Below are 16,142 nucleotides of genomic sequence, written 5' to 3'. Positions count from 1 at the left end.
TCCTGTTGATTATTAAGTATTCTCCCTTGGCAAATAACCACTGGTCTAGTGGGTCATTAATAACCATTCTGTTTTGCCTGGCTGGCATGGTTTAGTGATTGAGCGTCGACCTATGAACCAGGAGGTCACAGTTTGATTCCTGGTCAGGGCTCATGCCTGGGATGCGCCCAGTGGGGGGCGTGCAGAAGGCAGCAGATGAATGATTCTTTCTCATCATTGTTATTTCTCTCTCTCTCCCTCCCCCTTCCTCTCTGAAATCAATAAAAATATATATTAAAAAATATTTTGTTTTATTACTAGTGAAAATTTAGGACTACTATGTTTCAATTTGCAAGTTAATTCCCACTTTGTTAGTTTGCTTTAAAAGGTTTTAAAAATGCATGCTTGTTTTACAGGGGCAGAATTACCGGGGCAAGTTATTTCCATGGCTGCTTCTACTCTAGCAACCTTGGCCATCTCTATCACAGGGTATGAATCGAACACTGAAGACCAACCCTCTACTCAGCCTGCAGGTGACTGACCTTATGAAGGAACTAGTGGCCTGGTGTACGAATCGTGAACATTAAAAGGAAATTAATTAGAAGAAATATTTTAATATTGCTATTCGTCCTTTCTCTATAATAGAAGTGTCAACCAAATTCATGATCGACAGTGACAGATGGAAACACATGCATGCGATTGGCGCCAGTGAGAGTTTATATGTATCGCACATGCAGGAGTCAACTTAGTCTTTTAAGGATATAGAACAAACTTGCTTAATTAGATCTGCTTTCTGATTTAGCTAAACTTTTTCCAGCCCGGTGAAGCACCCCAACTTCTCTTTCAGGTAATTGTCAGCAACATATCAGTAAATATCAACGGAAGCAGATTATTATTATAGATCACGCAGGGAGAACAAAGGGTAAAATATTTAACTGCAGCAGTGTTTGACTATATTCTGCGCAGTGAGAAAACCTAAAGTCATTTTCAAGGTCCACCATTTCTTACTTCTTTTCAGTCGGGTCAAGTTTCTAAACTTCCTAATCTCCGTTTTCCAGCTAGTGAAAAGAAAATAGGATTCCATCAAGTTTCCTATCTACCTACTCCAGGACTTCTGTGAGGATCAAATGAGATGAGGCATGGGAAAACACTTCACAGACGTTTGGTTAAAGTGTAAAATGTTCCCACCTGGCTAAAGTGTTCCTGGGCTGAAGAAACTGCAAGGAGGCTAGTTGTCACTAGGGAAAGGACGTCATTACCCAGATGGAGGGAAGGACACTTAGCATATTAGCCTTTTATATAGACAGATGCCTTCAAAATTATTCTGGAAAATGAAATACTCATAGAATATAAAATTAAGGAAGACACTAGCATTACAAAATGCCACCTACTGGTCCTTCATTTTTCCTCTGATTCATATTTTTACATCCTGCCCCATCTTTGTTCTCACATGTCACTTTTTTCATCCTTTTAATTATTTACCTTCTTAGGTTTCTTATCTTGATTCTTCATTTTGTACCATTTCTCTGGCATTTCTTGTTTCTCAACATTTGCTTTGCATGCCTCATGCTCTTAATATATTGGCCGTTTCCCTTAAAACAGACCCCACTGGTTGTTCTGGGTTCAGTGCTCCTGAGAGAACCAGCTGGTAGATTTATATCAGCTTTAAAGTCACTCCATGCTCATGTGGAGGTCAGGAATGTAAAAGGCCACCCTGCCTGTGCCAAGGGCCCATTAGAGCCAGAGGATTGGGAGTTTAGGGATATTTTTAGTGAGCTTTTCTTGAAGAATTGACTTTAGAAAAGCCTTGAATGAAGGGGTCAGCTAAGAAAAAGGCATTTGGGGTAGTAGGACAACTTATTTTTCTTGCACACTGAATCATGTTTTCAAAGCGAGGATGGTGTTTTGATTATAGACTTATTATTCTAAATGTCTGCCACATTCACCAACATGAAGTTTCCAAATTAGAAAGATACTCAGAGAGCACAGTCAAACAGAAGCATATTATAACTAGCTTTGGCTTTAGCCCCAAACCTCAGGGTGGAGTGTTAGTTCTGTGAGGTGGGCTCGCTTACGATGGTGCTAGTTCTCTCAGTGGTAAAAATTTACTCACAGCTAAACATTTAATGTAAAAAGGAACCCTAAGGACATTATGATATAGTACTGAGAAGGTTATTGTGTAGTTGCCTATGAAAATTTTGAAATAATAGGCAAGGCATTCTTTCAGTAAATATTTAGTGAATATCTACTATATGTCAGGTACTATTCTGCGTGCTGGGATTTCAATGGAGGGAGAACGAGACAGACAAGGTCTTAGCTCTCTTGGAGCTGACATTCAGCTGAAGGGAGAATGTGGACAAGGGTAAGTGGAACATGGCACAACTATGTAACACTGGGAAGACCATAGGGCAGATAGGGCACTGGGACTATGGGTGTTCTTGTTTCTTTTCTTTTTCTAGACTTTCTGAAATATGACATACCTTTGTCATTACATTTTATTTATGGCAGGCAAAATACAAGTTTTAGGATCTTACTCATTTCCATCATCATGGTATATACTAAGTAATACTGCTTTAAGAGTTGTATGATTTCTGATACATATGGTATGTGTTGGTAAAACTAGGAAATAGAAATAATATAACCTTATATTAAGACATAGTAGTTGCATTATTAGAAAATAGTGCATATTGTGAAATAATGTAGTATGATTTCCTTTATTTGAAAATCCCTTAACCCCCAGAAATCTTGTTCTATGTCTCAACACATGTTTCAAAGTCCTGGGTTCTTTTTGTAAGAGCGTTTGGCTCCATTTTAGGTGAAATGACAATGAAAAGCCACATTGTGTCAGAAATATCTACATAAATGCACCTACTATCAAGTTATATTAAAAGAGAACATTTTAAATATAGGAATTCTATACGTTAATGTTTGCTGCTTCATATGGTTTGAATAATTTTCATGGATTGATTATAATTCTCAGCTATTTTGTTATATATTTTTTAGTTTTTTGTTTAAATGGTGTCTGTATTAATAAAGATATGTCATAAAAAGCTTGAACAGTATAAAGTACCCCCCCCCAACAAATTTAATTAATTTCCCTAGATGTATACACTGTTGGCATTGTTAATTCATCACGTTTTTCAGTGCATATGCAAACATACATCAAAATATTTTTATTTTTTGACCCAATGTAATCATACTGTTCGAGTCCATTTTGAAGGCTTAAAATAGAGTAGCTTAGCCAATTACTCTGTATTACTGTTCACTGATGTGGACTAAGATGGTGGGTAATTCTTTTTTCTTTCCCTCTTCAGAAACCATGGACAGAGGCGAACCTCCTCCAACATTGTCCTCATCTTCGCCCTCTTCCCCTTCGCCCACGCTGCGCAGGCAAAGGCCTGAGATCGGAGCATTCTCCAGAAAGAAGAAAACTAGCGATATCTACTTCGTGGCCCTCGTCTGGGCCATCATTGCCGTCCAGCTCTGGTTGAACCTGTGGATCGTGCAGCTGCTGCCAGTGCCGATTGCAGGTGACTGTTAATTAACGTCTTATCGTTAAAATTTTTTTCCTTTTCCTTTTGGATTTTAGTACTTGGGATCATTTTATTCTCTTTTTAAATTAAATGATCATATTTCTGCATTTAAATAAGCATTATTTTGGAAATTTGTTACTTGATTCCTCTTTAATATTTCTCCTTTCTGTGCATGAGAAGGTTAGCAATCTGGGTTTAGGGGTTTATGATCGAATTTTGAGAGCTGCTCTTAGTGAAGTGCATTTTACATTGCATTTTTAATTCAATGGAAATGTGGGTTTTGAGAACTATAATGTATGCAAAATCGTGATTTGTTTTTATTTGGCAGAAAATTAAGTTCTTTGTACATATGTCATACGTTTTTTATCAAAATGGAGTCATAAGGCTTTTCATAAATCATTAAGCTAGGTCTTTGTACCTGATTAAAAGATACCTTTAGAGAGAACAACACAATAGAGGTGGGCCTTAAATTACCATGGTATTCAGGTACAAAGACCTAGTTTAAAGATTTGTGAAAAGCCATATGATTCCATCCTATCTAATAAAGAGGGAATATGCAAATTGACCGTCACACCATACAAAGATGGTGGCTCCCATAGCCACAAGATGGAGGTGCCCAGTCCCCTCAGCCCCGCCGGAGTCCCCCAGTCCTTTCAGCCTTGCCAAGGGGGTGGCAGGCGCGCGGTGCATCTGACCCGCCCTCAGCCCCCCAGCCGCCCAAGGCCGGCCCGAGGCACAGGCAAGCCTCTGATGGTGGCTTCCCAGCTGTCCAGGGCCATCCAAGGCTCAGGTAACCAGGGCCGGCCGAGGCTTGCGCTACCAGCAGTGGCAGCAGCAGAGGTGTGATGGGGGCGTTGCCTTCCCCTGATCGCCGGGTCGCCTCCCGCCCCTGAGGGCTCCCAGACTGTGAGAGGGGTCAGGCCGGGCTGAGCGACCCCCCCGCTCCAGTGCATGAATTTTCATGCACCGAGCCTCTAGTTTTGATGTAATACATGTGCTATATGTATACATAGAATTTAATTTTTTGTCAAGCAAAAATAAAGCCTCTAGTCCCACCACCATCTTAGTTGGCCTTTACAGGAAGCTTAACCCCTGCTTGAAGGGCCGCTGCATTGCCTACCTGCAGAGGGAACATTCATATTGTGGTCTGTGAATGGTCCCCGCTGAAGGTGTGCAGTGCCCAGCCTCGGGCCATTTGTAACAGCCCTGCTTGTACCCAGCCTGCTTCTCTTCTGAATCCTGGTAAAGGATTCAGATGTATAGCACAACATCACTTAAAGAAATAGGAACATAAACGAAAACGTTATCTGAAGTGGTATAAAATCATTATGTGTGTGGAAGGAATACCTTTACTTTTCTGGCCACTAAACAAAAAATCGAAGGAAAAGAACAAAATTCGTCAACAGCAACTATAATAGCCAAGGAGATTAGAACATGTCAGAGGTTAGTATTCTTTACCCAAGAAGGGGTATGGTATGAGGGGCCTAGGTCGTAGTCACTGAAATCTTCATGATCAAAATACGCTGTAAAACAATCCCTGATTGCTCAGGGATTCAGACTCCACAAAGAAGGTGGTATGTGTGGGAGCACGTGGGGATTGTGTGAAAGGTTGCTTGTCCCAATACCATCAATTTGGAATACCTTGAACTTTTTTCCCTCCTCTCTTTTTTTAAATTGATCTTGGCTTAAATACCAGCTTTACTGTTTTAAAAAGGTCACATGAAACTAAGGGACACTAAGGGACCTTTTCCTGTTATAACCTTGTAATCTGCATTTTGTTCATACATGTATTTCTTATCCTCTTCATAGTCTGGATACTCAAAAAGCTCGTCATTCACTTTGGAGTTGTGGACTTCCTGGAGAAGCGCTGCTCCGTGTGGTGGCGGGTCGTGGAGCACTTCCTGAAGGATCGGCAGGAAGCGCTAGCGCCATGGCCAATTGTCGGACTTGGGAAATTCTTGTTAAAAGTTGATAGCAAGGTAATGTATTTTGAGAACTTGGGCTGTTTTAGTGGAATTTATCCATTTCATCATCTGAAATATTCCATTTTGTGGTATTTGGTGTTTATACTGGAATTGAAATCTAATTCTGTAGTGGAATTTAAAGTTTAGAATTATGGTTTATATAAGGATAGGATATCAAGGACCAAATTGAAATCCAGAGGGTTAAGTGACTTGCCTAAAAATTATAGCCAGGTAGTGGCTCAGTTTAGTGAATATTTTTGAAATAATTCCCATGTGTCAGATATTGTGCTAAGTCCTCGGGGGAAAAACAGATGAATCAACAGAAAACTAGATGCAGAATTTCTGTGTAGGGAGAGACAGCAGTCCATTAAAATTTAGAGACAGTGGTTAGATTCAGAGGTTTAGTGGTTAAGAGCATGGACTCTGAGTCCAAATTCTGGTTTCAGATCCCAGTTCAACTACTTATTAGCTGTGTGACCTTGGATGAGTTTCTTAACCTTTCTGTGCCTTTGTTTCCTTATCAATACACTGAGTGTACGAGCATGTACCTCATAGAGTGGTTTGTGAGTACTAAATGAGTTAATACCTGTGCAGTTCCTAGATCAGAGCCTGGCACACAGTAACCTCTATGCAAGTGTCAGTAGTTCTGATTTGTGGAGGAAAAGTACTAGTATGTACAAGATATAGTGATAGTACTCAGCAAAAAAGTGACTCCGTGTTGGTGAGGTAATGGGAGAGGGGCGGTTTTGTAGAGGAGGTGATGCCAGGGCAAATTCTGAAGCACAAGTAGGAGTAGACGTGGCAAGAACAGCACAGAGACTTCCACAGCATGGATTCTTAGGGAATGCCAAGAAACTGGTCATGGCTGGGCTTTGTGAATGGTGCTTAGTGGGAGGTAAGCCTGGAGGGTCAGGTGGGACTGGATCGAGAAGGTCTTTTTGTGTGCTATGCTGTGTGAGCTGGACTCTTACCACAGAAGCTAGTAACTATTTCTTTAACAGGTGTATTCATGACTTAGGTTGAGAAATGCTGTTAGGTGAAACCAGAGTAGATATTGGTGAGGATAATAACTGGAGTGCGTGAAGGGGGAGGAAGTGAATCTTTTAATGCTTATTGAAATATCCAGGGTCAAAGGAGAAGCAGGGGATACATTTTCTTGCGTATTGCCTGGCTGCCTTCCAGAAAGTTTGCCAGTTTTAATTCCCACCAGTGCACCATGGGAGAATACGTATTTCCTTGAGCCCTTGCCAAGGAATATTATAGTGCAACAAAAAGGCCTTTTTAGTTTCATAAAAAGAAGTATCTCAACTGTTTTTTTAATTTGAAATTTTAAAAATTAAAAATGAGGCTGACCATCCTTTTACATGCTTATTGGATATTTATATTTTTCTTTTGTAATTTGCCTATTTGTGTTGTTACTAATTTTTTCAACTTTTTAAGTAAGAATGAATCTAAGACTTTGCATAAATTTCAGCATATTTATCACATCTCCCTTGTGTTAGGGTGAAGCTTTATCTTACGAGAACAGATTCAGCATGTCAAACTGTTTAAAGAGGGTATCTTATTTTCAGTTAATGCTTTGTCTTTCCACTGTCAGGATAGAGATTAAACCCTATTTTCAGCGTTGTCCTTATGTACTTGTATTTGGACCCTTCATTTAGGAAAACTGTACAGTTGTGTCAGTTGAAGTTCCAGGCATCTAAAAGTATTTTTTATGAGGTAGCCTTGTAAAAATTTGTCATTTTGATTCTAACTTGTTTGCCAATCTATTGTTCTTAGGCAACAGAGACAGTAAAATGAATAAAACTGTTTTTTTCTGCTGTACAACAATCAGAATAAATGGCTATTGCAAACTGAATATTTGTTTAATTATAATTGATGCCAAATTTATGTTCTGTCTAGTATAATAATAAGTATGGGCTGTTGCTTTGGGAAGTAAATCTATTTTTCATGTTTCTATTAAATTTTAATTGATTGGACCAGTGTTTCTGAAATGATTCATCTACAGAGGATTGTTTGAAGAATACCTAAACGTGCTTTGGGTATACTTTAGGGAAAACGCTGCAAAGAGCATTTACAGTCACTGATAAAATTACACTTCTTATTAGCCTTTATACTTCTTATAGCACTAATAATGCTCTAAATTCTGTGTTTACTGATTTTTAGGTTATGTGTCCACTAACTAGCATTAGTTATTATAGTGCTAAATATTGTGGGGTTTGAATGAAGTAACATTTATGTGAGGAAAAAAAAAAGCAAGATAATACTTTTGCTTTCTTGTAGAAAAATGTGTGCCTAAAAAATTGGGGTGGAAGGAAATATATCATATAGTAACAGAATCTTAGTTATGGCCTGCTTTTAGCCAGGTGTCCTCTATTCCAAATGCGCACTAGAATGTTTTTACTCTTTAAAAAATGTGAAATAACTAATACTATAAAGCTGCAACTACAGAGTTCAATGAAAATGTACTATGGGAACATAAATTGGCTTATACAGGGACGAAAAATCCTTTTGGGGCATGATATGCGAAAGGATCTTAATTATTACTCTCATCTTTGGAATTTGGTGTGGCTATTTAAGGCTACAAGCTTTCAGGTTATTTTATGTATTTTTAATTGTTGAATTGCCAGCAAAGCTTGTGGTTATCATCATCACTATAATCATTGTATATCTTAAAGGAATACTACATTCACTCGATTTATATATTTGCAATGCAGTGCAGTTTTGGTTTTTTTTCTAGTTTTTCTTTTTTTTGGGATAATCTCCTCCTCATGCTCTCAGTGACTTTCTTTTCTTTTCATACTGTTATTGCATTCTCTAATGATATTCCACTGTTCTTCTCTTCTCTTTCTCACCTTACTCCCCATCCCCAAGCTCTGGCACTGGCTAAATAAGAAGGTAAATGAACACACGGATGTTGGTTTTTGCTGTTCAGTTCTGTAACTTCTCTCTGTATCTCTGTTCTCACTCGTTCTGTCTGTATGTCAAACTAAGTTTTTGTTATTAAAGTGCTAATGATAAGCTATGGAAGGTCATGAAGCATTGAGGCTGTCCCAGTACAATTTGCTAAAAACCCAAAGCTATTTTATTCAGGATATTGGTAGTGTCTCCTTGCTCAAGTGTGTGTAAGAAGTTCAGTCGTGTAGTCCTTTTGTCCGCTATGATTTCCATTCCTTTTTTAGCCCTATAATGTGGCTTAGCCTGATACTCTAGTCTCCTTTGATGGGTGAGGGCACATAGGCAATAAGTTACTAAAAAGGAAAGAGAATTCTTTGTTGCTAATTTTTCAATAAGTGACACAGGAAGATTTCAGAAGATAAATCTGTGAAGTATTTGTGTAATTCCCTAGATTGGTAATTTTATGTATTGACTAGTATTCCAAAATTTTATATTTAACTTAAAAAAGATGGTAGTCATGTTCTGTGAAGTCTAATTTCATGTTTCCCAAGATAGAGTTTGTATCTGTGGTAAATGGTTTCCATGTTGGCTTGGAATTCTAAAGGTACATTTTTAAAAACTTCAATAACTTTAATAACTCCAGATATATTAGGAGTGCTATACCTCTAACAAAGTCTGCATAAGTAGTTCTAGATTTAATTTCAGTTAATACTTAGGACAGATAGCAAAAGGTGACATCATTTACATGTATTGTGTTTAAACACAATAAGACTAAAAGTTTTTAGTGGAAATATTGTTACAGTCTTTAAGAAAGATGTGGTACTTGGAAATAGGTCCGAATGATACTTTTATGTGTAGAGATTAGGGTTTCAATTTGTTGAAACGGGAAAGGGGAGACTTTTGACAGTGCCTAAACTTTGGATTGAAAATAAACAGTGCGAAGTATAAATAGATACACACCACCACTGCACATACATCCATACAAATAAACACACACACATGTATGGATGCATATACCTCTGTTTCCTACAAAACCAGTATAAGCAAATGAGTGTAATCCTTGGCAGATGATAATGCTGCAAACATACGTCACATTTTCTTATTTTGATCAAAGCAGGTGGTTTAAATGTATTTTCCTAGTTTGTATATGTACAGTGTGTCCCCCCAAAATGTGTATATACTTTAACACCTGATAGCTCAACTTAGAAAATGAAATGTATTTTACTAAACATTGCCTTTATATTTATTCAAAGTGTGTGTATGCATTTTTTGGGGACATCCTATATATTGAAAAGAAAATTTCCTCAAAAGATGAAAGGAGACCTAAAGTCATTAGGTTTGCTTGATTTAAAGCTAAATGAGTTAGATTACCTAATTCATGAGCCAATTACAGCTAATGAGTGAGTTTTAAAAGATTCCTAAGAGATTAAGTAGCTTTTGTCTTTTCCTTGCTGATGCCATGTAGCATAGATAAAGCATTGGTGTGGAGCTGGAGCAACTGCTTGCAGTTCTGAGAGGGTGTGCTCCAGGAAAGCGCTCAAATAAGTTGAAGATCATTTTATTACATTACATCCAAGGTCAGACATTGCAGCATTGGGTATTTAGTATTCCAAGCTCAAGTGGAGTGAATTAGGAAAATGAGAAGTGAGGGTGAAAGAGAACAAATCTTATGGTTAACTAAAATTGCAACCGATTTCTCAAGGCTTAATTTAGTTTAAAAAAAAGCATCATAAAAACCTATATTCATGATAGAATAGAAACTTAAGTAGTAGCACGACACTTTTTAATAGCTTGATAAATAAGGCCAGTGAGTTTAGAAATTTGACTGTCTTTTGATATAACTATAAATTCACCAACATCTCTAAATTTTTACACTTGAAACACCCAGAGTGTCACTTAAATTTTTTTTTCTCTTCCCCTTTTAGGAAATAAAGTTTAACAACTAAAATGATTTCTCAAAGCCTAGAAGACTGGGGAGAGTTCTAGGGACTGCGATTTCCGCTAGCAAGGCAGTGTTGACAGGTGGTGTGGTTTCCTTTGCCCAAAGTAGAGCAAGGGCAGGTCAGCCTCATGGGACAGCACCTCTGGCATTCCTTCAGGCTCTCCTCCACCTTCCCCTTCTCCATGGCTCCCTCTGCGTGTTTCTCTTTCTGTGTCTGAGTTTCTGTTTCCTTGTGAGTCTTGTTCCATTCACTCTTTCAGGGAATTCTTTTCCTCCATTAAAGTTTTGTATCCGTTTTGTTTGTTTTTTTCTCCTCTTTTGGGCTTCTGTTCTATATACCAATTCCCTCTCCACATTTGTTTCTTCTTTTTCTTGACTTTTCTTTCTCTCGTTATTCTTTTTTATTTTTTAATCCTCTCCTGAGGATATGTTTCTTTAATTGATTTGAGAGAGAGAGAGAGAGAGATAGAGAGAGAGAGAGAGAGAGAGAGAGAGAGAGAGAGAGAGAGAGAGAGGTGTGTGTGTGAGAGAGAAACGAGAGAAACATTAATTGGTTGCCTCTCATATGCGCCCGGACCGGAATCAAACCCAAATTCTTTTCGTGTTTCGGACAATACTCCAACCAACTGAGCCACCTGGCCAGGACTTCTCTCTCTCTTTTGCTTTCTCTTCTCATCCTGTGTTTTGTTTTGTTTTTAAATCTAATCTTAACCACCCATAATGTGAATAGAAGCTCCTCCAACTTTTTTTAGCTTTTGAATTGAGCTTCCTAAATGATTTTATTTTAAATTTTGAATGAAACAGATAACCCTTACTGTTATCCTTTGAATATAAATTTTTATTTAGGTAACTCTTAGTATGGATTTCTTCCAACCCTTAGTTATACAGCTTGTGATAAGAAAATTATACCCTGGTTGAAAAATACAACATTTAATTTTGTAATGTTGATGTACATAATGTGTGTGTGAATATTCCATGTTTTATATGTTAAAAATACCCAGACATAAATTTATTTATTTACTTATTTTAATATATGTTTATTGATTTCATAGAGCAAGGGAAAGGGAGAGAGAGATAGAAACATCAGTGATGAGAGAGAATTATTGATGGGCTGCTTCCTGCACACCCCCTACTGGGGATCGAGCCCGCAACCCAGGCATGTGCCCTTGGCCGGAATCGAACCCAGGACCCTCCAGTCCACAGGCTGACACTCTATCCACTGAGCCAAACCAACTAAGGCTAAATTTAGATATTTATACTTTGTAAATAGAACATCATTTATGTTTAAAAATACATTTTAGGATATGACTTTTCTAAAAAAAAAAATGGAGGCTCTCGAGTTATTTTTAGAAATTATAATTTGTGAATACAAATCTGGTCTTATTTCTGAAATTATTTTATTTATGCTTGCCTATTTAGGTATGTATTAACTGAGCACTGTTAGGTTTTGGGGAACAAAGAGGAGTAATACAACACTAGCCCTTATTCAGGAAGTTGTCTCAAGAACTATGTGTAGAGTTGGTTTCTGATTGTAAAACTCTTCAGTTTCATTGATTTTAGAACTTACATTCAAAATATGACATTGACCTTCCATATCTTAGAAACCTGTTAATTTTTTAATCTCTGCATTATCTTCCATGCTTTGGTGGCATGCACTGAAAATTAACTCTGCTGTTTGAAGCTGTAATAGTCGAGATAGAAGATGAACTTTTTAATCTTTGAGTTTACTATAGCATTGATCTCTTAGTGACAGGATCCTTCATGAAAGATAAAGGGAATGCAAACTTGTGAGCCTTGAGTGGAAATTAATTTTTTAGAAGTCATGTTATTTTGTGTTGTTGTTTTTAATAACCATTCTTTGCTTTTGGATGTTTAACTCACTGTTTGGAGAGCATATTTCAGATTTAAGTGAAGAATAACTTAATCAGCACCATTGTAATTCATGTTAGAGTTGAGGGTTGTAATGTGGTGTTTCAGCAGTTACCAGTCTAATTGATTGTATTTTTGAAATGTTAAATACTAGCTTTGCATGGCAAGAATTCTGCACATGTACCAGAATGATATATTCTGAAAATAAAAATTTTTAGATGTAGGATTATTTGTGATTGTGGAAAATGAGAGAAGTTAAACTCAAAATAGAATGTCAAATAGCATTGAGGGAGAGCATAATTTTAATTATTGATTTAGGGATAACCACTACATTAATGATTATTTTTTATTTGCAGTCAGTTATAACTTGTCACAAAGCTTGTGCTTTAAAAAAGGAATAGAAATTTCTAGTAGAATATCAGATTTTTATAAGTATTTTATTATTAATTATTTTAAATAGTAAAAGATGTAAAGAATACCCATATGCCTACCCTCCAACTTCATAAAACATTACTTATATAATTGAAGCCCATTTTGTATCCCTCCCTGACCCTTTCCCCACCCATAGTAACTATTATTCTGAGATTGGTATTTATCATTACCGTAACATTGAATTTTTATTATTGGTTTTATAACCCTAATGACATCAAAAGGAAAACATATATTGAAAGTAATTCCTATTTTAATTTGCTCCTATTTTATCTATATATAATTTAGGATCTATTTTTATAAAAGTCACACTTTTTCTAAAGTCATCTATATTTGCTAATTGACAGTAAAATTTTAAAAGATTTGAGGTCAGCTAGTTGATTCTCATTATTGTCTTTAGAAATATTTACCAGATTATCCTATATAATAAAAGGCTAATATGCAAATTGTCCCCTCAACCAGTTCAACCAGGAGTTTGATCAGGAGGCGGGGCAGGCCGGCCAACCGCTCACGGCCCCTTCCCCTGGCCTGCCCAGCCTAATTGGCCCTGATCAGGGCGGGCCAGCCAGACCCGAACTGTGCACGAATTTGTGCACCAGGCCTCTAGTAAATTATAATTTGAAATGTAAATTACCATAATATAACAGTTCAGTCATAATGATTATGTTCACGTTGACTGCTTTTTCTTAGATGTGACAATAAAAAGCTCTTTATACTGTATAACAGCAGTAATTAATACCTAATTTTATAAAGTTGCTTACAGTTTTCACTGCTTTAGTCATTATTCCATAGTTTGCTTTGCAGTGTTGAATATCCTATTTTGTCTTCATTATATTTGAATGCATATGTGTTTTTATTAAGTTGTATTTTACAGCTAAGTAATCCTCTCTTTTATTTCTGTGCAGATGATCATCTGGTTGGAGAAGATGTTAGACAAAATAATTAGCATTTTCATCATATTTTTGTTAGTAATAGGAACCCTTCTTTTAGCCCTACTCCTGACTGCAAAGGTAGAGTACAATAATTACTATTACCACTAGTAAACTCTTAATTGTTAGAAGTGTAGTATGGATAAGAAGCTGTCAGACAGTATGGGAAATGTCATTTTGCTTGTAAATATGTACTACTGCTATAACATAATTTTTGTATTACTAGTTTTGCCATGAATTTGCTTAGTATATTTTTACATGCATTATAATTTTATTATCATCAAAATCCTGAGATACAAAAATTGAGATACAGAGGGACAAGTGGCTTCTTCTGTCAGTAGGAAAACTATAATCTAGTCTTATGACTCCTAATCTAGTTAGTACCCTGTTCACTAGATCAGAATTTTTTGACTAGCTCCTTCCTTCTTGCCTCATTGGTCTGTCTGCAGATATACCATAGGGTCTTTATTTCTCACTTTCCAGGTCCTTCCAGCTTACATTTCCTCTTCCCTTCTTTGTTCAGACTGCTGTAACAGAATGCCATAGACTAGGTGGCTCGAACAACAAGGATTTCTCACGGTTGTAGAGGTGGAAGCCCCAGATCAGGTGCCAGCGTGGTTGAGTTCTTGGTGAAGGCCCTCTTCCTAGTTTACAGATGGCTGTTCTTTTCTTTGTATCTTTATATGGCAGCGAGAACTGTTATCTGTCTCCTGTACTGTATAAGGGCACTGACCCCATTCTTGAAGGGTCCACCCTCATGACCTAATTACTTCCCAGTGGCCCCACCTCTTAACCATCACAATGGAGGTTAGGATTTCAGCAAATGAATTTGAGGGAATGCAGACATTCAGTTCTTAGCACTCCTCTTTCATCTCATTAAAGAATATCATTGTTCCAACTAAGAGATACATTTTAAATTCAAAGGCATTAAAAGATTTGATAGTAAAAGGATTTTTAAAAAGATATACCATGAGAACTATAAACATAATAAATCTGGTATGATTAGATTAATACCAAACAATTAAAACAAATATTACTACACACAAATAATGATTAAAGAGAGTACTGCAGTAAGATACAACAATTATGAATGGGTATATTCTAATGATAGCTCTAAAATACATGAAGCAAAATATTCAGAATTAGAAGGAGAAATAGACACATCAAAGATTATAGGTAGGAATTGACTAATACTCCTCTTGCAACAATTGGGAGAATAAATAGATAGAAAATTCGTAAGAATAAACAAGTCTTGAAAAACAGTCAGTATGACCTGATAGTAGCAGAATCATGTTCTTTTCAAGTAAATACGGAGTACTCGCTAGGATAAACCATATGCTCAGCATACTAATTTAAACAAAGTAAAATCATATAGAGCCTGTTTCCTGACATTGGCTTGTTCCTTTTTTAATCCCTCATTTTGCTGATTATTGGGCAAGGTAAATTTGGAGTAGTTTCAGTTGTTTGTTTGTTTTTATTACTCAGAAACCTTTCTCAATTGCATATATTTGCCTGTGTATCTTGCATTTAAGCTCATGTAGTGTTGATACCGCATATAATATATATGTGTGTGTGTGTGTGTATACATACAGACATATACACATTATATGTATATGCACATATACTTACACTACACGCGTGAACTATATATATTATTGTGTATATGCATATTTGGATGTATCTATTTACATATTTTTCCTTAAGTAAATTGTTGAGCTTCTTGAAGGCAGGGACCTATTATGTACATTTTATTTTCCATAGTGTGTGTGATAGAATATTATGTAGCAGCTGTTCAGTGCATATTTCTAAATTAACTGCAACTAAGATGTATAATTATTTGACTCTAAAATATTGCTCCAATAATAATTGGGAGAATAAATACATAGAAAAATGAGAAAAATAAGTGTAGAAGAATAAATGTTTAGTTGGATTTATTTTTTATTGATATTCTTTTTATCTCATTTGTGATGCAGGTACATCAAGAGAGTGTGCACATGATTGAAGTCACAAGCAGTTTGATTAATGAAACTCTAGCAAATCACCCTGAGTGGGCAAAGTAAGAATATTGTTTTACAAGGACAAAAATAGAGTTAGATGACCTGGGTTCAGTATCTGTTTGCATGAAATGGTCTTCATTGATGCACTGCCTTGGAAGAGAAAAGATAGGGTTTGCTAAAGCTTTGATGCACGCTGTCATTTTTACAAAAGAATTGCATGTAATCTGGGAGAGGGGTTGGTGGGAAAGTGCTTAAGATTTTGGAAACAATTTATAGTAAATGATACCTTATGTTTGAATTAAGAGTTACACTTCATAGCATGTTTATAATTTACAAAGTACTTTCACCTGCTTTGGGACCTATCTTCCTCACAGTGACTGTGCAGTAGGTTGAAGAGATTATATCCATTTTACAGATGAGGAAATAGGATGGAAGGTTAAGGAACTTGAAATTATAATCTACCAGCAGAGTCAGCCCTCACATCCAGTGTTTCTGATCAAGTACCATTCCATGTAGGAGAGTTTTAAAAAGCTGTTTCATGAAAGGTCTGATTCTTTTGCAGCAAATTAGTGATGATGAATATGCATTAATAGTAATGGCTT

General features: G+C 36.6%; 1 protein-coding gene across 4 annotated transcripts in view; it reads left to right on the top strand.

Annotated features, from left to right (window-relative positions):
- Window positions 1-16,142, top strand: part of TMEM245 (transmembrane protein 245) — a 62,692-nt gene that overhangs the window by 14,892 nt on the left and 31,658 nt on the right. For 2 of the 4 annotated variants that reach the window (XM_080668080.1, XM_080668079.1), the window contains exons 4-9: window positions 396-512; window positions 3,294-3,509; window positions 5,322-5,491; window positions 8,351-8,374; window positions 13,520-13,624; window positions 15,517-15,599. In XM_080668080.1, coding sequence (XP_080524206.1) covers window positions 396-512; window positions 3,294-3,509; window positions 5,322-5,491; window positions 8,351-8,374; window positions 13,520-13,624; window positions 15,517-15,599 — 715 coding nt within the window. The remainder of the gene's footprint in view (window positions 1-395; window positions 513-3,293; window positions 3,510-5,321; window positions 5,492-8,350; window positions 8,375-13,519; window positions 13,625-15,516; window positions 15,600-16,142) is intronic. The other 2 variants (XM_080668082.1, XM_080668081.1) reach the window with 1 other exon arrangement.

This window comes from Plecotus auritus, assembly GCF_963455305.1.
Source record: "Plecotus auritus genome assembly, chromosome: 5".
Lineage (NCBI taxonomy): Eukaryota > Metazoa > Chordata > Mammalia > Chiroptera > Vespertilionidae > Plecotus > Plecotus auritus.
Note: the sequence above shows the minus strand (reverse complement) of the source record. Positions and strands in the feature narration are given on the sequence as shown.